Source organism: Myotis yumanensis, unplaced genomic scaffold (assembly GCF_028538775.1).
Source record: "Myotis yumanensis isolate MYYU_CA2020_CCGP unplaced genomic scaffold, mMyoYum1.0.hap1 SCAF_7, whole genome shotgun sequence".
NCBI classification, from domain to species: domain Eukaryota; kingdom Metazoa; phylum Chordata; class Mammalia; order Chiroptera; family Vespertilionidae; genus Myotis; species Myotis yumanensis.
In genome coordinates, this window is record NW_027223758.1 from 34,586,501 (window position 1) to 34,613,172 (window position 26,672).

A 26,672-nucleotide genomic window follows, 5' to 3' on the forward strand; every position below is an offset into this window, starting at 1 on the left:
TCTCAGATGGCCAGACTGAGGTCCTGGAGGAGAAGTGACCATCAGGTCACATAGGACAGAGGGTGGTGGAAGCACAGGTGCATGACTCTTGGGGTCCCTCTCCTTGGAGCCCTCCCAACCCCCACAGATGGTGGGGCATAAGGTGGTCCAGGCCCCGGGCTGAGGCACCTCCTCACACCCCTCATGGCTTTCGAAGACTCGCCGCCACAAGGAGCCAGCGAGGGCCCAGGATGATGAGGATGAATATGCCATCTTCTGAGCACCTACTGTGTGCCAGGCTCTGTTCTCAGCACTTTGCCTGATTAAGTCACTCACCCCTCCCCACATCCTTTTGAGGCCAGGTTGTTCCTGTCACTGTCTTCAAACCAAAGGCCCAGAGGCAGGAAGCAGGGCTGGGGCAGAAGCAGGGCTGAGTGTGGAAGGCAGACTTGCCTTGAGTGCCACGGAAGAGGTCTGGGCTGGGTCCCAGCGGTCTTGAAGGGGGCAGTGGTTGCCTCTGAAGGTGGGAGCAGGTATTGACTGGGAAGGGGCAGCAGGGAATGTTCTGAGGTGATGGGGATGCTCTATATTGAGATAGGGCTGTGGGCTACATGGCTGTATAACATTGTCAAAACTCCACAAATAAACATTTAAGATTTGTGAATTTTACTGTATGTAAATTTTACATTTAAAGGAAAGAATCTTAATAGCAGACATGTTGAAGTATAAGTCTGCAACTTACGTTGAAATACATAAAAAAGGATGTATAGATATGTGATAAAGGAATTCTAACAGTTTTAATGCTAGAAGTAGCTGGTGGGTATAAGGTGACAAGTATATAGGTGTTCACTGTACAATGATTTCAACTTTGCTGCATGTGTGAACAAACATTTCATAATGAATTACAGGGAGGAAGCCTGCAGCTCAAAAAACAAACAAACAAAAAAACAAAAACAAAAAACCCCAAGCTGCTTGTTCTTGTCACACCAGCCTCAAATTTGAAAAGTCGGATCCATATACATCTCCCTGAATTCTCAAACCAGTCCTGTGAGGTGGGTATCATACCCATTTAACAGATGGCAGTAACAAGAGGGACAGAGAAGGGAAGTGGCCGGCTCAAAATCATGCAGTGAGCTGGGGATTGAGCAGGCTTTGAGCCTGATGCTGAGTCCAGTCGGGGCACATCCTGCCTGCCCAGGCCATCTGGAGAGAGCAGTGCCCGCCATAGAGCTGGAAACTAGATGGATGCGTTTGGGGATGTTTCCAGTTCACCCATCTGGGGGCCTAGCGGGGGGTCTCCAGGAATATGCCTAGACCAGGGGCTGATAAACCCCAGCTCATGTGACACCATCCAGGGCTGAACACAGTTCTTGGAATTAGCCACAAACCGCAAACCCTTGTGGTTTTGGGGCTCACTGCCCAATTTGCAGAGCAAATCTGTCTGGTCTCTTATAATTATACGGTATTTCCCTCTCTGGATTTGGACTCTGGCTCTAGCTGCTATATAAGGGGCCTGTGACCAGACTCAGCGCAGAGCAGAGGGACCAGTGAACGGGACCTTTCAGGACTGAGCTGCAGGGACTTCCCAGGGGTAAGGAGGGGTCTGTTCCCTTTTCAGTGTCCAGGTTGACAGGGGGAAGCTGAGATCTGCTGCTTGCTGATGCCAGAAATCCCTTCATTAACTGAAGGTGTGAACACAGAATTATGGGTAGTGGGGTTAGGAAGACAGAAAAAATTCTTACACATATTAGTCCTTCTTATTCTAGGGTAAATGAGTGCCTCTGATACGCTCCTGGGAGCAGTGGGAGTAGGGAAAAAACCTGGGGGCTGAGTGAACTTCAAGAGAAATGGGAGCAGGGAAAAGGGAAAGAGGGTGAGTAAGTGGAGGGGGTTGAAGCCAACAATGTCACAGTTTGGCCCAGGTGTGAGGCCGTGATTCTCTGAGGCTGGTGAATGGGTAGATTGGGATGACGGAGTGAGAGAAGTGGGTGATGGCATGAAGGCAGCAAAATAAAGTTTCCTAGAGGCTTACCAACTCATCCACATGCAGCTTCACTGCTCCAGTCACAGCCCCTTATCTCATAACTTAAGACCTGCTTCTTAGAGGTCTGAGAAAACAGTCCCAAAATAATAACACTCGATGCTATTTATTGAGTATCTGTTAGATACCTGATGCAATGTGTTATGATTAGGAAGCAAAGGTTCAAAAAGGTAAAGTCTTGCCCTCGCTGGTTGCTCAATGGTTAGAGCATTGGCCCATGGACCAGAGGGTCACGGGTTCGATTCCCTGTCAAAGGCACAGACTATGGTTGCAGGTTCGATCCGTGACCTGGGTTTGGGAGCTGTGGGAGGCAACAGATTGATGTTTCTCTCTCCCTCCTCCTTCCCTTCCACCCTCTCTAAAAAATCAATGGAAAAATATCCTTGGGCGAGGATTTTTTAAAAAAGTAAAGTCTCTTGCCTAAGGATTACACCCAAAGATCCAGAGCCCTTTATCTTAACCAGATGGTATACAACTGTCTCCTGCAAAGAGGTGGGAGAGGGTGTTTGCTGGCTGGCTGGCTGGAAGCATGGAAGGGTGGCTATGTGAATGTTTTGATAAGTGGATGGACTGATGGAAGAATGAATGGAAGGGTGGAAGGATGGATGGATGGATATATGACTTTTTGTTGGCTGGTTGTATCATGGATGAATGGAAGGATAGATGGGTAAGATGATTGAAGAGGGGGAGATGGACAGTTGGATGAGTAGATGGGTGAGTGGATGAATGAATGGTAGGATGGCTGCAAGGATGGATGAAAAGATGGATGGATGAACAAGAGAGGGAGAATTGATGGTTGGAGCAGTAGAGGGCTGAGTGGATGGATGGATGGGTGGGTAGGTAAATAAAGGGGTAGATGCTGGAGAGATTTCCCCAGAGCCTGCTTGCTGTCAGTTTGCTGTTTTGGTTGGGATACTCATGACCTCTCTTCCTGAAGCTTCATTTAAAAATTTCATCTTGGGAAGTAATCAAACATCCATGTTCTGGGGCAGTTCAGTCAATGGGTCTGCTTTGTATCTCCAGATTAATTTCAGTTTGAAACACTCAGAAGGTGGTATCAGAAATTCTGGACTCTGTCCCACTGTGTGACCTGGGATCCTTTTCCCACAAACTCTGCTTTCTAATCATAACACATTGTATCAGGTATATAATAGATACTCAATAAACAGGATCCTGATATGACTCTAGGAAGGAGGTGCCTAGCTCTATCTGCTGGTCAGGGAGGTGATGGCCGGCTACCGCCATCTGATGCACTGTCTCCAGCAGGGAAGGAGCGCCAGCATGTGGACGGCTTGGTGTGTGGCTGCTCTGTCTGTGGCAGCTGTGTGTGGCCAAGGAGTAAAAACGGTCCTCAGGGTTAACAAGGATGTGCTGAGCCATGGTGAGTCCAGCCCTGAAGGGGGTAGGTGTGGCACTGGGGTGGGCAGGGCAGTCCTGCCTACTCTGAAGTTACCCATATCAAATGAATGGGTAACTTCTCTCTGGGCTGTAGTTTCCCCCTTTCCTTTTGGTTACTATTTCCTGAGCACCTACTATGTGCCAAACACCATGTTGGGAACTTTATGCATGAGGCAGTAGAGAGCAGTGAGTAAGAGCTTGAGTCCTGGAGTCAGTTTTCCTGGGGTTTAGACACTGACTGTGTGACCTTAAGTCTATGACTTGAAGTCTCTGAGCCTCAGTTTGCTGATCTGCAAAATGGGTGTAATTAAAGTTCCCATCTCAGAGGACTGATATGAGAATTAAACAAGTTGATCTTTTGAAAACTTCACACAACTCCTGGTACATAAACAGCTCTCAAAACTGGGAGCTATAATTATTCCTGCCTCTAATCTCCCAATTCCCATCCATTTTTATTATGAGAATAAAAATGAGGTCATTTTCTATCTGAGTGTCAGAGGCCTCACTTTATCCATCAAACGGGGACAATAATGCTGGCCTTGACTATTTCCCAAGAGTCAGTTGGGATAATGCAGGAGGAAGTAGGTTTTTGAGCTGTAAAATGTGGAACACTTGGAAGGGAGGGTGAGGAAGCAAATTTATCTAGTTTTGGCTGAATGCTGTTAAAATCTAGTGAATGTGTGAGCAGGTCAAAGCCAGCAGCTAATGAGCTCACCGGACATCAGGGCTGGTGGGACTGGAGGACTCTTCCCATTTGACCTGGGCATCTTACCTCTGGGAAAAGGGGCCCAGAGAGCCAAGCAGGGCTCCAGGTGGTGCCTGGGGGCTGGAGGTGGAGAAAGGGAGGAACCCCTGACACACCTTTGCTTCTCCGCAGCCATTTCCAGCAACCTGGAACAGAGCGATGCTCTCCACTCAGCCCTGAGGGAGGTGCCCATGGGTAAAGCTGGTAGTGGCGGTGGTGGGCCTCTCCTGGGGGGTCTGCTTGGTGGCAGTGGAGGTGGAGGTGGCGGGGGAGGTGGTCTTCTGGGGGGCCTGCTTGGTGGTGGTGGTGGAGGGGGTGGTGGTGACCTGTTGGGTGGAGTTGGAGGAGGCTTACTGGGTGGCAGTGGTGGGGGGCTGTTGGGCGGCAGTGGCAGCAGTGGTGGGGGGCTGTTGGGCGGCAGTGGCAGCAGTGGTGGGGGGCTGTTGGGCGGCAGTGGCAGCAGTGGTGGGGGGCTGTTGGGCGGCAGTGGTGGGGGGCTGTTGGGCGGCAGTGGCAGCAGTGGTGGGGGGCTGTTGGGCGGCAGTGGTGGGGGGCTGCTGGGCGGCAGTGGCAGCAGTGGTGGGGGGCTGTTGGGCGGCAGTGGCAGCAGTGGTGGGGGGCTGTTGGGCGGCAGTGGTGGTGGCCTCTTGGGCGGCAGTGGTGGCCTCTTGGGTGGTAGTGGTGGTGGTGGTCTGTTGGGTGGTGGCCGACACCATTACGATGACTACAGAAGCATGGACCACCCCCGAGGTGTTGGTGGTGTTCCTTACAATGATTTCCATGTCCGAGATCCCCCCCGAAAGTATACGAATGGCAAACAGCTTGGTGGTAATTACAAGTATGGTCACATCGAAACCAATGACAACACCGCTCAGCTCGGGGGCAAATACCGATACGGTGAAATCCTTGAGTCTGATGGAAACGTCAGAGACCTCCGAAATGGTGACTACCGCACGGCTGAGAATGCACACGGTGGCCACAGGGACCTCAGGCGGTATAAGTCAGCCGAAGGGACAGCATCCGTTGGCCGGCTTCACCGGCGAGAACTGCGGCCCGGAGAGATCCCACCCGGGGTGGCCACCGGGGCCCTGGGCTCAGGCGGTGTGCTGGGCAATGGTGGCATCCTGGCAACCAACGGCATCCTGTCAGGCCAAGGCGGCCTGCTTGGCGGAGGTGGTCTTCTTGGTGACGGAGGACTTCTCGGAGGAGGGGGCGTCTTGGGCGTGCTCGGCGAGGGAGGCATCCTGAGCACCGTGCAAGGCATCACGGGGTAAGGAGGGGCCAGGATCTCCCTATCAAGTCCCCTGTGATGAATCTCCAAACAGGGGTGATCACCCCTAGACCTGGAGTTGGAGAAGGGATGGTCTTCAGAGCCTTGGACACTTCAGGGCTTAGCCTTGGGACTGGACGTCTTGAGAATCTCAAGTTTGATGGTTTTGGGTCTTGTCATTAAACAGCCCTGAATTTGAGTCCCAGCTCAACCTTTTATATTTATGTGTGACTTTGGACCATGCCTTTCTGCTGTCTGAGTCTCAACTTCCCCACCTGTAGAATGGTCATAGTAACATAGTTTAGATGGAAAAAGCCCAAGGATTTAAAAATCATACATACAGGGTGGGGCCAAAGTAGGTTTACAGTTGTGAGTACATGAAACAGAGTTTATGTTTGTGTTGTTATTTATTAATTATTGTATTGCTTTCCATATGAACAACTGTAAGCCTACGTTTCCCCTACCCTGTATATATTATAATTTCAAGGCTGCCCAGCTTCCTCCTCACATTCGCTATTTAATTTAAAAATATTTAGAACTCCTGCTATGGTTTGGGCACTGTGTTGGCATTGGAGACAGGGCCCCATGGCTAGCCAAGAAAAGCCATATCTCCTGTCCTTATGGACATGGATAAAGACGCCTGGAAATGACCCTCTAGTTGCCTCAGTGGTAAGAAGTTCATGGAGAAATGAGGATGTGTATAGTGGGGAGGCGGGGGCGGGGGGGGGGGCGGCTTCCTGGAGGAAGAGGACCTTGAGCTGAAATCTGAGAATGTGTAGGAGGAAACCAGGCAAAGAAGGGCAGGGGCAAGCCAAAGGAATGGCATCTTTAAATTTAAAAAAGTCATAGGAAATACATGGATATGTCGAGCGGGTCTCTGGGCAATGGGAGGAGGGGTCACGGCATCTTTTGCCTTTATTCTCTATGTTTTCCAAGTTCTACCCACAAACCTCAGGTCTCTTTAGAGTCAGGAGGACTGAACAGGACAAAGGGGTGTGTGAGGGAGGGCATGGCCAGCAGCGGGGGTCCCTGTCCTCTCATTGCTCTTGGTCCCGTGCAGGCTGCGGATTGTGGAGCTGACCCTCCCTCGGGTGTCCGTCCGGCTCCTGCCTGGCGTGGGCGTCTACCTGAGCTTGTACACCCGCGTGGCCATCAACGGGAAGAGGTGTGTGCCCTCAGCCCCGGAGGGGACCCCGGCATCCTATGTCCCGGCTGGGAGATCCTGGGCGGTTGATTCTCTTCCCTATATGTCAGCCTCTTTGTCCTTAATTGGGGGACTAATAAAGCCTAATGAGTTACCACCCAGTGCATGGCTTACACCGCTGGGCTCAGGCCATTTTTAGGTCCCTGCGAGATGGTTAAGATCTTGGTGGCTGGAGTCAGGTGACAGCCTGGGTTCAAATCCCGACTCTCTTTTAAGCCGTGTGACTTTGGGCCAGTCCCCTAATGTACTGAATGAAGCTCAGTGTCTTTACCTGCAATGGGCATACTGACACCTCCTTTTCCTCGTGGCTGTGGCCATGGGCATCTGCCTCCCTGAAGAGTGCCTGCACCTGGGAGGTGCTTATCAGAGGACCTCAGGGTGGACTTTTGCATTGATTTCTCCCCACGGATTGAGGTCATGTCTATAAAGTTAGGTCATTGGCTGCTCACCTTGGAAACCGAAATTCATATGTAGAGTTCATTTATAGATCCCTGTCCCCAGCCTTCGGAGCTCTCACAGACTGAGGAGGGACATAGATTTGTTCACAGGTAACTTGAGGGACCAGGGAAGTCCTCTGGCTTGGGATCCCTATACATGAGCAAGGAGCACGATCGACACATAATAGAAGGGGCAGGGGCGCAAGTGTGAGAGGTGCCAGCAGGGCTGGGTGAGGCTGAGCTGCCTGGAGGCTGGGCTGACTCTCTGTCTCCCTGGCCTCATGGTCTCCTCCAGTCTCGTTGGCTTCCTGGACATCGCAGTGGAGGTGAACATTACGGCCAAGGTCCGGCTGACCATGGACCGCGCTGGCTACCCGAGGCTGGTCATCGAGAGATGCGACACCCTCCTGGGGGGCATCAAGGTCAGGCTGCTGCGAGGGTGAGTACCAGCTCGGCGGAGCGCCTGCGGGGATGGTGGCACGGCCACCTGGATGGTTAGGAGCAGAGGTTCTGGAAGCATCCTGTGGTTTGAATCTCAGCTCCACTCGTCCTTGCTGTGTGACATTGAGCAATTCTGTTGCCCTCTCTGAACTCCAGTTTGTTCATCTGTTAAGCGGGGGTAATTCTTTTTCCTTTCAGAATTGAAACAATGAATGTAAAGTAAAGCCTTAGTGCAGAACCTGGCACATTTTAAGAGTTTCTGAATATATGTCTAGCAGGTTTTGTGTCCATTAGTGCCCCAATTCAAGAGAAAATTTCCCAGTGGGCTCTGTCCAGTGCAAACTTGGTTGGGGGTGAATTTTTTTCCATTACACCCTCCCCACAGGCGGCCAAATCCCCACCCTCTGACCAGAGAGGTTTCAAGTGTCTGTGTGTAGCCAGCACGCTCCCCCCCACCCCACCCCCCACCCCCCCGGGGGGGATAGGATTGAATGAGAGCACATCAGGGCAGCTCAGAACTGAGGCCCTTTCTTTCACTCCCTGGCCCTCATCACGGGGGAGCCCTCGTCAGCTTTTCTCTTTGAGGCCTCTGGCCCTGCCCCCTCCCCCATTCTGTGTTATCAATCTCTTGGCCCAATCCCCCCAGCTCTCATCTTATCTAAGCTCTGGGAGCAGAAATACTCATTGTATAACTCGAGCCCAAGAATTTCTGATTCATGTGAGCTTCTCTGAGTCTTTGTTTCTTCTCCAGGGCGGGTAGGAAAGAGAAGATTGGCCCCTGGTATTCCGTGAGGGGAGGCGGGGAGGGCAGCACACAGAAACCTCACAGACTTTTAAATTCACATTTTCACTGGGAAATACAGTTGGTAACACATGGTTTAAAAAGACAAAAAGACAGAAGGCAAGGAGTGAGGAGCCTGCCTCCCATCTGCCCCCTTCTCACCAAGCTCCCCTTCCAATTCCTTTGTGCAAACGAAGCAAACACAAATATAGATTATTACCCCTTTTAACACAAACGGGCACGTGCTATAAACACCGTTTTGCTTTCCTTTTTTCCATTTCCTCAATTTGGAGATGTCTCTGTATCCTTCGGGAAGATTATGCGAAGCTGCAACAAGCAGCCGGCCGGCTGAGCAGGAGGGAACAACATCTGCAGTTAAAAATCAGGAACATCCCCGCCTGGGCCCGGCCCACTGTAGAGCTCAAGAAACATTTGTTTGTTGAATGAGTAAATGAATGAGTGAATGGATGGATGAGTGAATGAATGAATTAAAAGTCCCCCATTTGCCTGACTAGCCCGTCCAGCTAGGTCTAGGGCTGTGGTCGGCAAACTGCGGCTCGTGAGCCACATGCGGCTCTTTGGCCCCTTGAGTGTGGCTCTTCCACAAAATACCACGTGCGGGCGCGCACGTACAGTGCGATTGAAGCTTCATGGCCCATGCGCAGAAGTCGGTTTTCGGCCTGGGCGAGTCTATTTTGAAGAAGTACTGTTGGTATTTGGCTCTGTTGACTAATGAGTTTGCCGACCACTGGTCGAGGGTGAAGGCCCACTGCCCTTCCAGCTTTCAGAGCAGCTTCCAGCACTGACAGGTTCTCTTCAGACAGAGCCTGGCTAGGACCCCGAGTGTGCACAGCTGGGTGAGCCCCTCCTCATCCTGCTCCTTTCTCCTCAGGCTTCTCCCCAACCTTGTGGACAACTTAGTGAACCGAGTCCTGGCCAATGTCCTCCCTGACTTGGTAAGAACCTATCCCGGGACCGAGGGGCCACAGTTCCACCTCCATCGCTGCGGACCTGCAGGCAGCCCAGAGGGCACCAGGGGGTTGAGGCATGTTCTTGGGTCGACCCTGAGGATCACGGAGGGACAGATTGGCGAAGGGATAAGGAGGTGGAGCTTGAGGATCACACAGTTCTGAGTTTGAGTCCCAGCTCGGACACTTCCAAACTGTGTGACAAATCATATCACCTCTCTGGGTCTCAGTTTTCCTGTCTGTAAAATGGGGATTATGAGAGAGCCTTCCCTGTGGGGCTGTGGGGAGGTCAGTGCCGAGCACAGAGCAGGTCAGCAAACATCAGCTCCGTTGTAGCTGTCATCCGTGCACGCCCTCCACCGCCCCCTGCACGGCCCCCAGAACGCCATGCTTTCTCTCCCCCACAGCTCTGCCCCATTGTGGACGTCGTGCTGGGTCTGGTGAATGACCAGCTGGGTCTCGTGAACTGTAAGTTCTTCTGCTTTGTTTCAGTCGGCCCCACATCCACTAGTGCCTGACCCGGGCCCAGCCCCAGCAGGCCTGGGGCAGCAGTGCCTGGGAGGAGGACTCAGGGAGGTGGGGCACAGGCCCTTAGAGTACTGTGTGACCGATGCCTCCAGGGAGAGTCTACCTGGACTTCCCTCTTGTCCCCAAACATTCCTCCACAAAGTCCCAGAGGGAGGAGGCTCTGCCCCGGGCCCAGGGGGCTGGGCTCTGGACTAGGAGCCAGGAGGCTGGGTTGGAGCCCTGGCTCTGGCCTGGCAGGTGTGTGGACTCTTCCTGTTTCCTCCTCTCTACAGTGAGGGGGTTGGCTTCAACCCACAGAGGGACTGGAGAGGGAGTGGCAGGAGACACGGGGACACTGTCCAGGTTCTCAGCACCAGGCTCCCACACCACCCCGACCCAGGATTTCTGAGTGAACGTTCCTGAGGGCCAGCCGGCCCCATAGGGTGCACGTCCGTGCAGGCCACAGCAGAAAGGTGGCACCGCGCTGTGCAGTGCACAGCTCTGCAGCCACACAGGGCAGCCCCCTCTGGTGTGGGCCCATGTCTCTGGGATTCCAGGCCGTCTGAGGCTGGCTTTCCCAGACAGGCAAAGCTCACTCCATTTGTGGCCAGAAACAAGGGAGAAAGAGCCCAGAGGGTGAAGCTATTCGTCACAAGCAGGCAGGGAACGGCCAGAAGCACAACATGGCGGAAACCCTTACCGCTTCTTGCCCAGCGCATAGGACTTGGCAACTTACAAAGCGTATCCATACCCAGGATCTCACTGCCCCCCCTCCCCCCCCCGCCACAATACAGTCTCGGAGTGATGTTAAACCTATGCTGCAGAGGAGGAAACTGTAGCTCAGAGAGGCGCAGTGTCTTGCCTGAGGTGCCACAGCAAAGAAGAGGCAGAGTTGGGATTTGAATCCAGAACTCTTGCTCTTTCCGTGGTGCCTGGAGCTGGAGCCTTGCTGCCTTGGGACACAAGAAGGGAAGGCGTCTGGGAGGGTGAGGGTACCTCCCTGTGACCCCCACCTTTGCCCGCAGCTGTGATTCCTCTGGGGATACTGGGAAGCGTCCAGTACACCTTCTCCAGCCTCCCGCTTGTGACCGGCGAATTCCTGGAGGTGGACCTCAACGTGAGTGCCTGGACTTCGGGGCGAGGGGAGGTGGCCCTCTCCCTACAGGCAGGGGAGGGGAGGAGGGTCCCCCCGGGCTTCTGCTGAGTGCCTGGGAAGCAGCGTCTGAACGAGACCCTTTTACGATTAGGTCGGCCCTTCTAGGAGCTGTGTTAAAAAACGCAGTCCCGGCCAGCACTTCTTAAGTGCTTACTGTGAACTAAGTGCATTGCCCATCTGACCTCTAGCAGCCATTGGAGGAAGGCACTCTTACTGAGGAAACCAAGGCACAGATAGGTCAAGCCCTCTGTCCAAGGTCACTGCTAATAGATGTAAACCTGGGATCTGAACCCAAGCAACCTGGCTCCTAACTACTAGCGCTACTGCTTGGGCCCGGGTCTCCTGGAGAAATGAACCTGGCCAGCAGTGTGCTGGTTGGCATTAACAGCCAGCTCTCATGGTTAGGAAGAAAAAGCCTGATCTGTAAGGTTTGCTGCTATCCGTGGTATAAATGCTCCCACCACGGCCAGTTTCAAGCTGCCTGCCTGACTCACTGAACACAGCGTTTGGAAGAGGTGCGTGGAGTCGGCTCTTGTGAGCTGGTGTGCTCCAGCGCACCACTGAATCTGGTCGCTAACCGTGCCCGGGGCACACACACAGTCAGACTTCCCGTGGGCCGCACGAACACAGGTGCTTCCCCACGTGCTCCGTCAGACACAGGGCGCAGGTGCACACCCCTGCTCTCATGTACACAGCACCCCTGTGCACACGAATAGATGCACACCCGGTATATGCATAAACTCTAGCCATTCAAGAGCTCCTTGCTGGTCACTTGCTGTGTGCCAGGCTCTGGGCTGGGGCTGGAGGTGCAGTGGTGCACAGGGCACGATTTCTGTCCTGATGGAGCTTGCAGCCTATTGGAGGGGACAGGCCATCCAAGAATCACTCAAACAAATGTACATGTATAGCTCGTGGGCACTGTGAAGGAAGGTCCCAGGCTATTAGAGCCTACAGCAGGGATCTGACATACCCACGGAGATCATGGAGGGCTTCCTGAAGGAGGTGACACCTGAGCTGAGACCTGCCGGATGAATGGAACATACAAGAGGAGCGTGTGGGGGAGGGAACAGTGTGTGGGAGGCACCATGGTGGGGGTGCTGAGGTGGTGGCAGGGACTGACAAGGCCCTAGTGGCTGCTCTGTAGAGGCGGGGGTGAGGGGTAGAGTGGCTCGAGATGAGGTGGAAAGGCCCCCGGGGAAGACTACACAGTGTCTTGTAGGCCATGGACAAGAGCCTAGTCTTTAGAGAGTAGATACACCAATGTGTGTTGTGCGGGTGCATAAGCATGCTAACTCATATGGCAGGACTGAGGTGGGGAGAAGATCTGTGTCATACATGTATTTAAAATAAATGGCAATATACCATGGCTATAATGATAAATGGTCATAAAGTGGGAACTGCAGAGATCCTTTACCATCACACATTGAAGAAGATCTCAGGCCATAAATGAAAGAGTCACTCAGACCCAGTGGGTTTAATCAAGGAAGGCTGCCTGGAGGCAGAGTCAGGGCCTCACCTAGCCCTCAGCCTCCTTCCTCTCCTCAACTTTCCTCCCTGCACCCCTCCCCGTGACCCTTTCTGTTTCTCCAGACTGTGGTTGGGGAGCTTGGAGGAGGGCTCATCGACTATCCACTGGGGCGTCCAGCCACGGCTCCCAGGCCAACGATGCCAGAATTGCCCCCCATGGGCGACAACACCAACTCCCAACTGGCCATTTCTGCCAACTTCCTGGGCTCAGTGCTGACTCTCCTGCAGAAGGATGGGGCACTGAATATTGACATCACCAATGGCATGGTGAGTGGTGGCCCCATTTGGGAGTGGGGCAGGCTGGGCAGCAAAGAGCTCCCAATTGATCCTGTGGTCCCCACGGCCTTGGGGAAATTGCTGTAAAGTGAGAACTATAGACAGTCCACCCTTTGACTCATCTCCAGTTCATGGACGTGTATCAGTTATGTCCGTGTTTACCAAAGCACGGTGCCTAGGAAGATTCTAGGTGATTCACAGACATGGCATTAAACAACATCAAACCATATGGTGAGAAAGTTTCTCACTATTCCATGTTATTTAATTTTATTCCAATCCTTCGTAAAAAGCATACTATGCATACATTTATATGTACTTCCATGTAAATGTTTAGAATCCTTTCACCTGGTAAGCACTCACACTAAGTAACTAAAAGATATATAAGAATAAAACACTCTTGGGTATGCTCTGGACTCATTTTCTCTCCAAACCTTTCCTTCTGAAAAAATTTCAAGCCTTCAGCAAAGTTGCAAAATAGCACAATTAGTGCCCAAATATGCTTCACCTAGATTCCATAGTTAATAGTTTGTCATATTCGTTTTGTAGCTATCTGTCCATCTGCCACCTATCTACCCATCACCTGCTGTTGAACAATTTGAGTTTTTAGAGATGTGACATTTCACGCTGTAAGCTGCAGTATATATCTCATAAGGACAGGATGTTCTCTAAAAACCACTGCACCAATCATGTCACTCATTAAGAGGAAAGCCCCCCTTTGTGCCAGGATGTAGTTAACCCTCTCTTGCACCTCGAAGTGTCCTCTTTTTAACTAGGGGGGAACAGGACACACACCCACAGCCCTCCACAGACCACAATACCCACGCAGGGAGGAGGGCGTTGTTCTGTTTTTATTGCCTTTGGTTTTACAGTTTCCATCTGTGCCAAGGGATACTGGCTTTCCACTCTGTAGTATTTGAGGTGTTGAAAAGTTAGTCGAATTAAAGAAGACATTAAGCCCTAGCCAGTTTGGTTCAGTGGATAGAACAGTGATGGCGAACCTTTTGAGCTCGGCGTGTCAGCATTTTGAAAAACCCTAACTTAACTCTGGTGCCGTGTCACATATAGAAATTTTTTGATCTTTACAACCATAGTAAAACAAAGATTTATATTTTTGATATTTATTTTATATATTTAAATGCCACTTAACAAAGAAAAATCAACCAAAAAAATGAGTTCGCGTGTCACCTCTGACACACGTGTCATAGGTTCGCCATCACTGGGATAGAGCATCGGCCTGTGGACTGAAGGGTCCCAGGTTCTATTCTGGTCCAGGGTGCATGCCCGGACTGGGGGCTTGATCCCCAGTAGGGGGCGTGTAGCAGGCAGCCAATCGCTGATTCTCTCTCATCATTGATGTTTCTATTTCTCTTTCCCTCTCCCTTCCTCTCTGAAATCAATAAAAAAATTAAAAGGAAAAAAGAAGATATTAAGTAAACAACAGTGCAGTGGAGTGGTTCGGGGATATTGCAGAATCACGCATTTAGTCGACACTGGTTATGCATGTGGCTCACTGATGCCCACTTTGTTTTAATAAAGAATTGCATGTTTAGAGGACAAAGAGTTATCTCCTTCCCTCCAAGCCTTAGACTTAGACTAAGGCATGCCTGTGGGAAGCTTAAGTGGCCAGTCTTGTCCATTCAACCACAGAACAGCTACTGTGGTCTACATGGTGGCTGCCAGTTAGACAGGTAGGGCCTCCCAAGGGGTCTTTAAGGGGGAGAAGATGCCCCCACTGGCTGCTGAGAGCGTGAGGAAGTTAATCACCATGTTAGCAACTCCCGTCTGTCCCCATAGCCTCAGGGTCTCGCATGACTCTTCTTTTTGTCCTGCAGTTTGAAGAACTTCCTCCACTGACCACGGCCACGCTGGGAGCCCTGATTCCCAAGGTATGTAAGGCAGGAGCGTCTCCTTCTCTGCAGCCTCCCCCTCCCCCAGGAGCCGAAGGGAAGACACCCAGCACAAGGGTGGGTGTGCTCTGCTCCCCCCCCCCACCTCCCGGACTTTCTTGTGAGACACCTCAAATTGTGGCCTTTCTCATCCCAGTTGGGGCATCTAAGGGAGGAAGGGCCTAAGCTCTGAGAGACACAGACCTGGGCTGGAGTCCCCACTTTCCTGCTGGCCTTGGTCAGCTTGCTTGGTGTTCCCCTCAGTTTTCTCATCTGTAACATGATGAAAAAGCACCCTATGGATGTGGCAATCGGAGGGCATTGTGAATGCTCCGGTGGCTCCATCGCAGGCAGTACCAGGTTTGAGCATTATCAGGCATTGGGCATTGAGCTTAAGTCTTTGCTGGCATCATCCCCTCAGTTCTCACAAGGGCAGCCCTTGCTCAAATCCAGCAGCCGGCTGGAGCCTTTAGGAGCGGTTTGTCAGACTCAAGTGATGTTGTTGGACCCGAAGCAGCCAGTGTGAGACCTCCCGCTCCGCGGGGCCTGCTCAGCTGGCCCGGGCTCTCCCCGCAGGTGTTCCAGCAGTACCCCGAGTCCCGCCCGCTCACCATCAGGATCCAGGTGCCCAACCCGCCTTCCGTGACGCTGCAGCAGGACAAAGCGCTGGTCAAGGTGTTTGCCACCTCGGAGATCATGGTGTCCCAACCCAATGACGTCGAGACCACCATCTGCGTCATCGATGTGGTGAGTGTCTGGTGGGGCGGGGGAGGCGTGCTCTCGAGGGGTCCACAGACTCCTTCAGACCTTCACAGTGCCCACCACAGGCTTGGCTATGGGGCCAGACGACCTGAGCCAAGTCCGTCTTTAGCGCTTCTAGCTGTGTGAGCTCAGGCAAGTCACTCCCTCTCTCTGTTCTTGACTTTTCCTTCTGCCACGTGGGTAAGGCAGCAGGGCATTATTAAGATGCTCGGAGCAGCACCTGACATTTCATAAAGGCTCCAAAGTGTTGGTTATCATTATTCTTACGGGTTGTATACCACAGTGCCTGGCAGAGTAGGCCTTGGTCATGCCTTCAGTAATATTTACTGTGTACCTCTATGTGCTATGCTTCCTATCAGATACTGGAGAAAGGGGGAACTACACAGATGGTTCTAGCTCTCTTGTCCCTGGTACATAAGAGGGGATAGATACAAATGCAATTTCCACAGTTATTTCATAGACAGGAATCCCCTTAAAATCATGCTGCTCCTCTCTCAAAAGACTCTCTATTAATCCTGAAACAAACCAATCCCCTCACAATGGCCCACAACATGCCCTGTTCACCTTTCAGCTCCTTAATCTTCCCTCCAACACAGTCCCACCCCAGGGCCTTTGCACATGCTGTTCATGCTGCCTGGAATGGTCTTCCTCCAGATATCTTATGGTGCACACCCTCATTTCCTTTAGGTCTCTGCTTACATCTCCCCTCCTCAGAGAGCTCTTTCTCTATCCACCTGTCCAAAATATTCTCACCATTTCCATTCTCTCTCTCTCTCTCTCTCCCTCACTTTTCACTCTCTCTTTCCCCCTGCTTTACTTTGTTTGTATCCTTAATCTGACATTGTATGAACCTGCACTTGTTTGCTAGTTTACTGCTGGACAAAAATGCGAATTGTCTACTTCACTGCTGGATCCCAGAGCTTGGCATAGATAGGGTCCAGCACATAACAGGTGCTCAGTAAATATTTGTCAAAGGAATGTGTTGTATGGAGTGCCCCCGCCCCCCCATGATTAAAACTTTGGACTCGGACATTTGGGTTCTGTCTTATCTGCTCTGTCTTCCCAGTGTCTCTGGCCAGAGCTCAAGACCAAATGAGCCACTCCTAGTCAGGGAGGTGGGAGCATGCTAAGCCCCAGGGTCGGGAGAGGCCTCTCATTGTTAGATGAGAGATTCAAAAGGCTAATTCTCACCCAGTGAGTGGAGTTGGCTGCCCCTGACTTAGCGCTTGTTGACTAGTCCCTACTGTGTGGAGATTTCCCGATCAACAGCCCAAATGTTTGTTTGATCCAGCTCGGAGCACTGCATGACTCCCCACTGCCCCGGTCCCTGAGTCCTCTCCAGCCCATTACCCCTGCCTGGCCTGGCTCCATCCCACTCCAACCTCCTGGAGTCCTGTCATCTCCTTAATCTCGGCCTCCTGTCTGCTCTTCTATTGCCAAACTCTTCCTGCCCCAGGGTTTTGCACATGCCCTTCCCACTGCCTGGACCACTCTCATGCCCTCTTTTTCATCTGGTCAAATCGTACCTACCCTCCAGCTCAAAAGCCATTTCCTCACGAAGGATGGACTGATCTGCATGCCCAGTAGGTCCCTTCCCATATATACCCAGAGCCTCTTCTCCATCATCCCAATGATCACCATTATTGTTATTACTAATAATGTCAGCTGAATTTGTTAGGAGCTTCATTTTTTTCTTAAGACCAACTTATTTTATTTTATTGTGCCGAGGTGGGGGGATGGGAAGCAGGGAGACAGGGAAGCAGACAGATTTTTTTACAACAAGGCTTCATGCCCTCTGGACCTTTCATGCCCTCTCATGGGGGTGGGGGGGGGCAGGGCAATTTTGACTGACAGCAATAATGCCCAATCCCATCTGCAATGGCTCATCTGAAGCAGGTTTCCTAGGCTGCAGGCCACCCCACCCGCTCTGAGACAGCTGGGAGAAGCTTGTAAGCACCCATGCCAATCACTGGCTTCCTGTGACAGTTGTCCTTCTGAGAGGTGTGCACTCAGCCCTTGCTGTGACTTACTAGTGGACAATAATTAAGGAGGGCAATTCATTATTCCCAGCCCCTCCCCTCCCGTGGGCGAAAATCTCTTACATGGTAAGGTTACTGGTGGTGTCAGCTTATAAAGGGAGGTTTGACCAAAACCTCAGGGAACAGCCTGTTTTTACGCTCAGTGTTCCTGGAACACCTAGCCAGGGCCTGGCACCCAGGAGCCCTCAGCAGGCAGTGGCCAATAGACGATGGCAGTGACGTCTCACTCTCCTTCCCTGTCCTCCAGGACACAGAACTGTTGGCCTCGTTTTCCGTGGAGGACAATAAGCTCCTGATCGACGCCAAGCTGGACAAGTAAGGGGTTTGCGGCCTCGGGCTCCTGCCCATCAGAGAGTCCTCCTCGGAGCCGCCGTGTCTGGTGCCAGCTCACAGAGGGACGCCGGGGAGGGCTTAGTGGTCCCCTAGCATGGCTTTCAGTGCTGGCTAAACCCAGGAGGCTGCCAAGGTAAAAACGGGCTGAGATGGCAAAGCCACTGGCATGAGCCAGGCAGGGAGGGTGAAGCCGTAAGCTTAGTAGAAGGAACCTACTGCCAATAACAACAACATCAATCCTAATCACGATGCTGGTGGTGATGCCGTGCGGGCTCTGCACCAGGCACCTATCTGCTTAGCCTCCCAACGGTCCCTCGGAGTCAGGGCTGTTATTTTAAAGAGGAGAAGACTAGGGCTCAGAGAGGAGGATGTATCTACTCAGGGCCACACAGTGAGCACAGAGAAGGGCTGTGAGCCGACTGTGGTCTGTCTGGCCTGGAGCTGCATTGAATGTTGCAAGCACGGGCTTTGCAGCCAAGCAGCATGGTTCCCAGTCCCACTGTGACCACTGACAGCCATGTGACCTAGGCCACCTGACCTCCCCTCTCTGCACTCAGTCTTCTTACCGGAACATGGAGATAACTGTCCCCACCTCACAGGACTCGCCATGATCATCATAACAGCTATTATCTATTGGGTGTTTTCTATGTGCCAAGCATTGAGCTGGGCCCCAAATGTGTCTCAATTCACTTATACTTCTTGGCCTCAGCCTATGTAAGTATTATGATTATTCCCACTTCGTGATAAATGAGGTTAAATATACAAACGTCAGCACGTGCCCAGTTCATACGTTTTTCTTCTTACAACAAATATTTATCAAGCCCCACAGTTGGGGTTACTCATAATCAGATGCCAATCAGAGCTGCCCAGGGGTTTGTGAGGAGGTAACGTTCGACCCGAGGCCTGGACGAGAAGGGTTGCGTGAAGGGGTGTCCAGCAGTGCGGGCAGCACAGGCAACCTTGGAGGGGCAGGCAAGAGCTAGGGTGTTGTGGGGAGATGGGAGGGGAAGTCGGGAAGGAATAAAATATTTGTTTCTCTCCTGCTGGACGCTCCAATGACTCTGCCCCAGGGGCGGGTCTGGTCCAGCCTCTCTCAGGTGAAATTGTCAGTTTGCAGGTGGGATTCAGGTGCAGAAGCTGAGGCCCTCCTAGTGCAGAGAAACCTTGAGCCCCAGGCCTCAGGCCTCCCTGCTCAGAATAGCACAGCTGCCAGGAGCACAGGGTCAGGGTGCGAGTCCTGGGCTCTCCCTCCTGAGTAGCCATTGCAAGTTACCCTGGAGCCTCAGCGCCCACCCCCCCGCGCACCCCCCCACACACAGGGTTGCTGAAAGGATCAAACAAGATAGTGATGATCGCGCATGTATACATGGCACTTGCTATGTGACAGGCACCATTCTAAGGGCTTTACTGGAATTTACCTTGCATCCACCCACTTTGCAGAGGAGGAAACTGAGGCATAGAGAAGTTAAGTACTTTGGCCAAAGACACACAGCTCACAGGTGGTGCTGCTGCACTCTGAGCCTGTGTATGTGGTATATAACCCCTTGGCATTGTGTCTGGTACCTGGTTGACACTCAATACTTGGAGACCACCACTGTTTTTTTCACTGCCCCCAGGCCAAGAGGGGCCCTCCTGTGGGCTCTGGTAGGGGGGGCTTCTGATAGTTTAGTGCCATGCAGCTGCCCCGCGATTCAGGCCACCACTACCTCTCATGGGCTGTTTACTTTGTCTGCAGGACCAGCCTGAACCTCAGAACCTCAAATGTGGGCAATTTTGATGTAAGTACCAAGCTCAGGCCCCGGCGTGCGATCTTCTGGGAATGGCATTCCCGTGAGACTGGCTGGGGACTGGGGTGGGGTGGGGGGGTCTGAACTCCAAAGCGTTTATTTCACAGATGGGGAAACCGAGGCCCACGAGCCAGGGAGGGGCAGAGCACAGATTCACAGCTCCAGCTCTCCCTACGGTGCTGCCCATTCTGACTGCCTGCCCCCAGGGAGGCTGCTTGGCCCAAATCCCTTCACTCCAGAGTGGCGAGTGGGGAGGGAGGCAGACACGTCCCATGGGACCCCTTTCTCCTGGAGCAGGGGGCTCTGCCTGGCCACGGACTCCCTTATGACCTTGGCCATACCACCCACTTCTGAGCCTCAGATTCCTCGTCTGTAAAACAAACAGGTTTGGATTTATTTCTAACCTCCCTTCACCCCCCGCTTTCTGGAATTCTGCGTTTCTAATCCGAGACCCCCCTTTTCTAGGGTCTGGTCCTGTTTCCGCTCTGTTCATTCCTGGGTCCCCACCCTCGTTAAAGCTTCAGAAACGCCCCTCTTTTTTATTTTCATAAATTGACAATGAAACAGATACCTGATTCCTGGGACCAGCTTGGGTGGTTTCCACATGCGCAGAAATAGTCAAATACCCAGTGTGTTGCCGTTTTTGAGCTTTTTAAAGCCCAAACAGCTCTAACCCCTGGAGTTGGGACGGCCAGCTGCATTTTCTAGATGGAGAGACTGGTGCTCAGAGAAGGAGAGGCAGGCCTCGCACCTGGTTTCTGGCAGCTGGGGCGAGAGCTGGAATCTCTGGGCTCTAAAGAGAAAAAAAAGAAGCTAACAATGAAGTCAGTGAATATTTACGGAGCAACAGTGATTGGCACCAGGCACCAAATGACACTTAAAACAAACAAATAAGCTTTTTTCATGTAACCCCCACCACAAACTGATCATTGGGGTACAACCATTAGCCCATTTTCCAAATAAGGGAGCCAGTCACAGAGAAGGTAAGTGACTGTCCACGGTCACAGAGCTGGTAAGAGGCAGCGCTGGGATGCGAGTCCCGTGCTCTTGTCGCTGTGGAACCTCAGGGCCCTATGCCAGGCCAGGGCTCTACTTATAGGAACGAAGCTGCCCGCCCGACGAGGCAAGGATTAGCCACTCCACTTTCAGGTGTGGAAACCAAGGCTCAGAGAAGCTAAGAGCGACCATATATGAAAAGGCCCAAGTCCAGGCATTTCACATGACCTGCCCGCACTCCTCACAGCACCCTTCTAAGCAGGGTTTGCTGGCCCCCTTTTCAGATGAGGAAACTGAGGGTCAGAGAGGTGAGCGAACCTCCTCAGAGGCCCATGGAGGCTGCGCTGGGACGGGAACCCAAGGGCCTTCAGTGACACTATCGTGGTTTTCGAACAGTCACCGTAGACCCCACGCTCTGCGCCTCTTGGGGAAGAGCTGGTCCTCTGTCAGTCCCAGCCTCTCCGGTAGCCCTGGACCAGAGCTCCGCTGCCTGAGGCCGGGGCCTCCCCATCCTACAGAGGCCCCTCAGAGCTGCCTAGCTCAGTGGTTCTGGAGTCACAGGACGTCTGACTACCACCTCCCAGATTGCCCCAGAGCAGCTCAGCACTTCCTCGTGGGCCACAGGGCAGGGTCTGAAGGAGCCCTCGGGATCCCAGTGCACCGTTGCCGGGGCTGAGTTCTCGTTCTTTCCCTGCAGGTTGGCCTCATGGAGATGCTGGTGGGGAAGATTTTCGACCTGGCGTTTTTGCCTGCGATGAACGGTGAGAGCGGGTGCCTGTGCCTCCTGGGGGCACATGGCCTGGGGACCAGGTGCCTACTGGTCTGTTGGGCATGTTTGATGCACAGCCAGTCTACCTCAATAGCAATTCTGAGAACTTCGTTCTAAGCTTATTTATTTAAGCCTGTGAATGCAAGTATTGCCACAAGGTTCCAACGACTCCCTTATTTGCTGCTTCTGCTGTATTTTTTTTTCTTATTTGGTGGATTGTTGTTGTTTTTCTGATTATTTATATCAAATTCTGAAAGTCCAGATCAGTTTTAAAAATTTTACCTCCTGGGGCAATTAATCTCAACATTTGGGTATATTTCCTCCTTAACTCTTCTTCTATTTTCCCCCAATACAGTCCAAGATATTTCCTGATTTATTTTTATATGCTTACTAGAGGCCCGGTGCATGAATTCATGCATGGGTGGGTCCCTTGGCCTGGCCAGTAATCGGGGCTGATCATGGCCAATCTGGGCATCTCTCCCAGTCCCAATCGGCCAGACCCCAGCAGCAAGCTAACCTACTAGTGGGAGCGTCTGCCCCCTGATGGGGGCTGGGCCGGGCGGACCAGGGAGAAGGAGATGGAGACGCTCATCCTGGCTGGGCCCCCGGGAGGCAGCAAGTCCCTCGCTCTCCCTAGAATGCAATGCACCATTCTCGAAAGCGAGAGGTTGGATTAGATCCATGATTCCCAGAGTAGGTTCCATGGAAAACTAGTCCCAAAAGATACTCTGAGAAAAGGGTTCCACGGACAAGCAAGTCTGGAAAATACGGAATCTAATCCTCTGAGGCACATTCACAATGAGAAGTCCTGCGGGGGTTAGAGTGTTTAACCTCAGCTAACCCAGCTTCCCCCACTGCCCCTCCTGCCTCCCTTCCTCGTTTCCTCTCTTCATTCGATATCACTTTCTCTTGTTTTGGAACATTAATCAGCAGGTCTACTTAGGCTCTGACCACCTAAAAGCAAACAGCACAGCCCACGCGGTCCTTGGTGGGGCCACACGTGAGTCCTTCCACGCCTGCACCCAGCAGGCATCGTTCCCTCCCTGTGCCTGGCCCTGGGCTGGGTGATGCCGGGACACAGTCCTTGTCTGCCAGAGACTCACACCGGCAGAGACGTGGACACGGAATTAATATTTCGTGGCTTCTGTACGGAGTCGTTCAGGAGCTCCAGTAGGAGCCGAGTGTTTGGCCTGAGGGGCAGGAAGCCTCCGAGTGGAGGTGGCATCCAGACAGTGTCTCAGGGAGGCTCAGAGCTCCGCAGTCAGCAGTGTGAGATGTGGGCTCAGGGTAGGAGTAGCTGCAAGGACGGAGGCCTGGGGACAGAAACGCAAGAACTGGAAACTGTGGATTCCAAATAGAAAAAGAAGCCAACACAATGAAATTAGTGAATATTTATGGAGCAATAGTGATTGGCACCAGGCACTAAATTACACTTAAACACACAGACCCACACGTACACGCACACGCACACACACGCACACAAGCATTTTTCATTTAATCCTCACAACAAACGGATCACTTGGGTACAATCATTACCCCATTTTCCAAATAAGGGAGCCAAACACAGAGAAGTTAAGTAACTTGTCCAAAGTCACAGAGCTAGTAAGAGGCAGCGCTGGGATGTGAGTCCCGTGCTGTTGTCGCTGTAGAACCACAGGCTGACTACACTTCCACAGGCTGACACCTCTTGGCCACACTGACTGTTGCTGACTTTTTCCCCCACAGCTGTGCTGGGCTCTGGTGTCCCTCTCCCCAAAATCCTTAACATCGACTTCAGCAATGCAGACATCGACGTCTTGGAGGTAAGGGGAGAGGAAGAGAAGGGAAGAGAAGGGAAGGGTAGGACAGTAGAAGCCTCTTCCTTCAAAGGATGAGGCTGAGGGAATCAGACACAAAGCTGTTAAGAAGCCTTAAATGAAACTTTTCACATGCACAAACCCATCTAGTCCTCCTGACAGATGTCATTGCCCCATCTTACAGATGGGAATACTGAGGCTCAGAACAGTAAGGGGTTTGCCCAAAGTGGAGGTGTGATGTGGTTCATTGGAAAAACTCTTATTGAGCACCTGCTGTGTACCAGACAACATGCAAGGGGCTGGGGATACAGCAGTAAGGAAACCTATAACCCTGGTCCTTACAAAGCTCTCCAGCCAATGGGCAGATGAGCCTTTGGGTAAATATTCCTGACATAATTGTTAATGATAATCATGGCAAGTGCTTTAAAATTCAAATGTAGGGGCTTTGTTTCCATCTAAAAACTAAAAACCACATGTGCTCAGTATCTGAAATTTGGGAAATGCAGAAAAGATTAAACAAAAACATGTTTATCCTCCTAGATATATATGCAACCCAGAAATGACCACTTAGAACATTTCCTGATTTTTATTCCAATCCTCCTAGAGTTTTATTTATTTTCATTTTTATAAAATGTATTTTATTGATTTTTTACAGAGAGGAAGGGAGAGAGATAGAGAGTTAGAAACATCGATGAGAGAGAAACATCGATCAGCTGCCTCCTGCACATCTTCTACTGGGGATGTGCCCGCAACCAAGGTACATGTCCCTGACCGGAATCAAACCCGGGACCCCTCAGTCCGCAGGCTGACGCTCCATCCACTGAGCCAAACCGGTTTCGGCGCTAGAGTTTTATTTTGAAACATGGCTTTGATCAGGGGGTCGGTAGAGCACGGGTTCAGGATCCCACTTTGCATTTGGTTGTCACCCCTCCTTAGTATCCTCCAACCTGGGACAGTTCCTCAATTTTCCGTGTGTTTGATGTATGACCTTGACATTTCTGACCGGTCTGGCCTGTTTTGGAAGATGTCACTCAAATTGGATTTGACTGATGTGTTCTCACGATTAGATTGAAGTTATGTATTTTTGGAAAGAATGTCACCAAAGCGATGCTGTGCCCTCATCCATGTGCCATATCAGGCAGCTTCTTCCTAGAGACGCTGACTTTGATCACGTGATTAAGGTGGTTCCTGTCAGGTTTCTCCACTAAGTTCCTATTTTTCAATTTACTACTGACTATCCCATGGGGAGATCCTTTGAGACTATGCAAATATTCTATTTTCTAGCACACCTTCTCCTGCTAATTTTGGCGTTCATGAATGGTTCTTGCCTGCAACTGTTATTACTGTGCTGTCTGCCTAATGGTGGTTTTCTAGTTCTCGAATTCCTTTAGTTGGAATTCTGCTGTAAGGAAGAGCCGTCCCTTCCCCACCATTTATTTATTTATTCGATTATTTGTACCAGTGTGACTTATGGGCATTTATTTCATTCTGCGGGTTAAATCTATTATTTTTATTATTTATTTTGCTGTAGCTGTTTTTAATGATGAGAACTGGATTTTGAAAGAGTATGGAGAGGGGCTCAGACCTGCTCCTCTTATTTTGGGGAAAAGGAGATGAGGAGCAGGGAGGGAAGTGTTTTGCCCGAGGTCCCCTGCAAGCTAATGACATGGCCAGGGTGATCCTCAGGCCCCTTGGACCCCAGTGTCCTCGCTGTCGAGTTACTGCTTCCCAAATGTGACTTGCCTGATCCAAAGGCAGGTGACTTACCTGCCGAGGCTGCAGCCAGAAGCCGTCCACCCGCTAACTGGGTTCTCTATTCTGCCCTTGAAGGACCTTCTGGTGCTGAGCGCCTGAGTGACAGGAGGCAGAGACGCTGCGGCCGCAGAGGAGGCAGAACCAGCCCTGGAAAGGCTCGGCCTGACAGTCCCCGGGGCGAGTCCCTTCAGCCCCCACAACAGGTCCCTCCCCGGCCTGCCGACCCTCTCCCCACCTGCCTCCACCGGAGAAAGGACCCAGCCATCGCCCCTCCTGGCCAACAGTTGGTCCGCGGTCAGCCCCGCCCCCGCAGGGGTGGAAGGTCCTCTCCAGGGCGGAGGCCTTTGGGACTCCGTGTCGGACTCCATGCTGAGCACGTGAACCTTTCAATAAAAGCTTCCACTTCCCCTGCACTTGGGGTGCGTCTCCATGAAGGACCCTCTCTCAGGGTCAGGTGCTTTCCCTCACGGCTGTGCTGGGGCACCTGGCAGTTGTAGCTACAACTGGACAGAGGATGGAGCTGGTCCAGAGGGTGGGTGGCTGCCTCCCAGGTCCTAGGGGGGAGGTAAAAGGGACAAAAAAGACAGCCTTCTGCCCCGTCCTCCTGAGAGCTGCTTGTCGAGGGCTCACTGCCTGCTGAGCCCGGCACTGAGGCTTTGGCACTTGATATCATTTAACCCCATGAAAGCACCATGAGGCAGGTACCAGGATGGTCCCCTATTTTGCAGACCCTCCTCCCAGTGATTTTTAAAAAGATGTCCTTTCCCCCATCCATGTGTTTTCCCTTTCAATATCAGAGAGCTAAACTATTGGGCTGTCTGGTTCAATATTGGATTCCAGGCTGCATATTCATTCATTCATTCATTCATTCATTCATCTATCCATCCATCCATGAGTGCTTATCAAGTCTGCCCTCATGAAGCTTAGATTTTAGTCCACAAGACAGACCTTAAACAACAAGTCTAAGAAAATAATAAGTAAATAAGTAAACAAAGGGGCTATTTTGAGATTGTCTTGAGGACTATAAAGGGGATAAACAGGGAAGGGGGGGGGGGGAGGCACCATTGGGAGGTCAGGGAAAACCTTTCTGAGGAGGAAACACATCATCATTCCCTCTGGCTGCCTTACACTCAATCACCTTTCTCCTCCCGCAGTCAGGGTCTCTGTCTCTCCCGGTCTCCTTGGTAACACCCGCACTGGCTCAGAGAGAAGTAGCTGGGAGTTCCTGTTCAGCCTGCCTGAGAAGCCGAGTGGGGAGGAAGGCCCACCTTAAAGGGCAGTGTCTGGGGGGAGAACCCAGAACTTGATTCCCAGGCGAGCAGGGTCATGGCTGCGCTATCCCTACTATGTTAGAACCACCTTCTGTAAATCCTCAGGAATACGCCATTTGCTTCTGTTTCTAACTCCATTTGTTTCTGCTCCCATCACCTCTCCCTGCTCTCTCCTTTTTCCCTCCTGCCCCTACTATCCATTCTCCACTCAGCGGCCAGAGGGTTGGGATTTTTAACTGCACATTCAATCACCTGCCTTCCCTGTTTCAAGCCCTCCCATGGTTTTTTCATGGCACCCACAGCAAGATCCAGACCCTCACCACTGCCCACCATGCCCTGCAGGGTCTGCCCCACCCCCTTGGCCAGCCCCATCTACCTCCCGGTCTTCTGCTGGGGGAGGTGTTCCTCACACTCCTTGCGCAGCCGCTGAAACACACCCACATCCTTCAACACATTTAATTTTTTTCCTGCTATTCAATTTTTGGAAGAATTTTTTTTTAACTCTTGGGGAAATTTTTGGATTATAAATACTTCATTTCATTTTCCAT

The 26,672-nt window shown here is 51.8% G+C and overlaps 1 protein-coding gene across 1 annotated transcript; it reads left to right on the forward strand.

Annotated features, from left to right (window-relative positions):
- Positions 1–3,301: 3,301 nt before the first annotated feature.
- BPIFB4 (BPI fold containing family B member 4) lies at positions 3,302–24,990 on the forward strand. Its single transcript, XM_070421496.1, has 16 exons — positions 3,302–3,401; positions 4,296–4,358; positions 4,914–5,433; positions 6,494–6,598; positions 7,370–7,513; positions 9,189–9,252; positions 9,672–9,732; positions 10,797–10,888; positions 12,518–12,721; positions 14,563–14,616; positions 15,193–15,363; positions 17,665–17,732; positions 19,486–19,528; positions 21,231–21,294; positions 23,028–23,104; positions 24,929–24,990. Exons 1-16 carry the CDS (start codon positions 3,302–3,304, stop codon positions 24,950–24,952), a joined length of 1,854 nt encoding a protein of 617 aa, XP_070277597.1. The 3' UTR covers positions 24,953–24,990.
- The last annotated feature ends 1,682 nt before the right edge of the window (positions 24,991–26,672 follow it).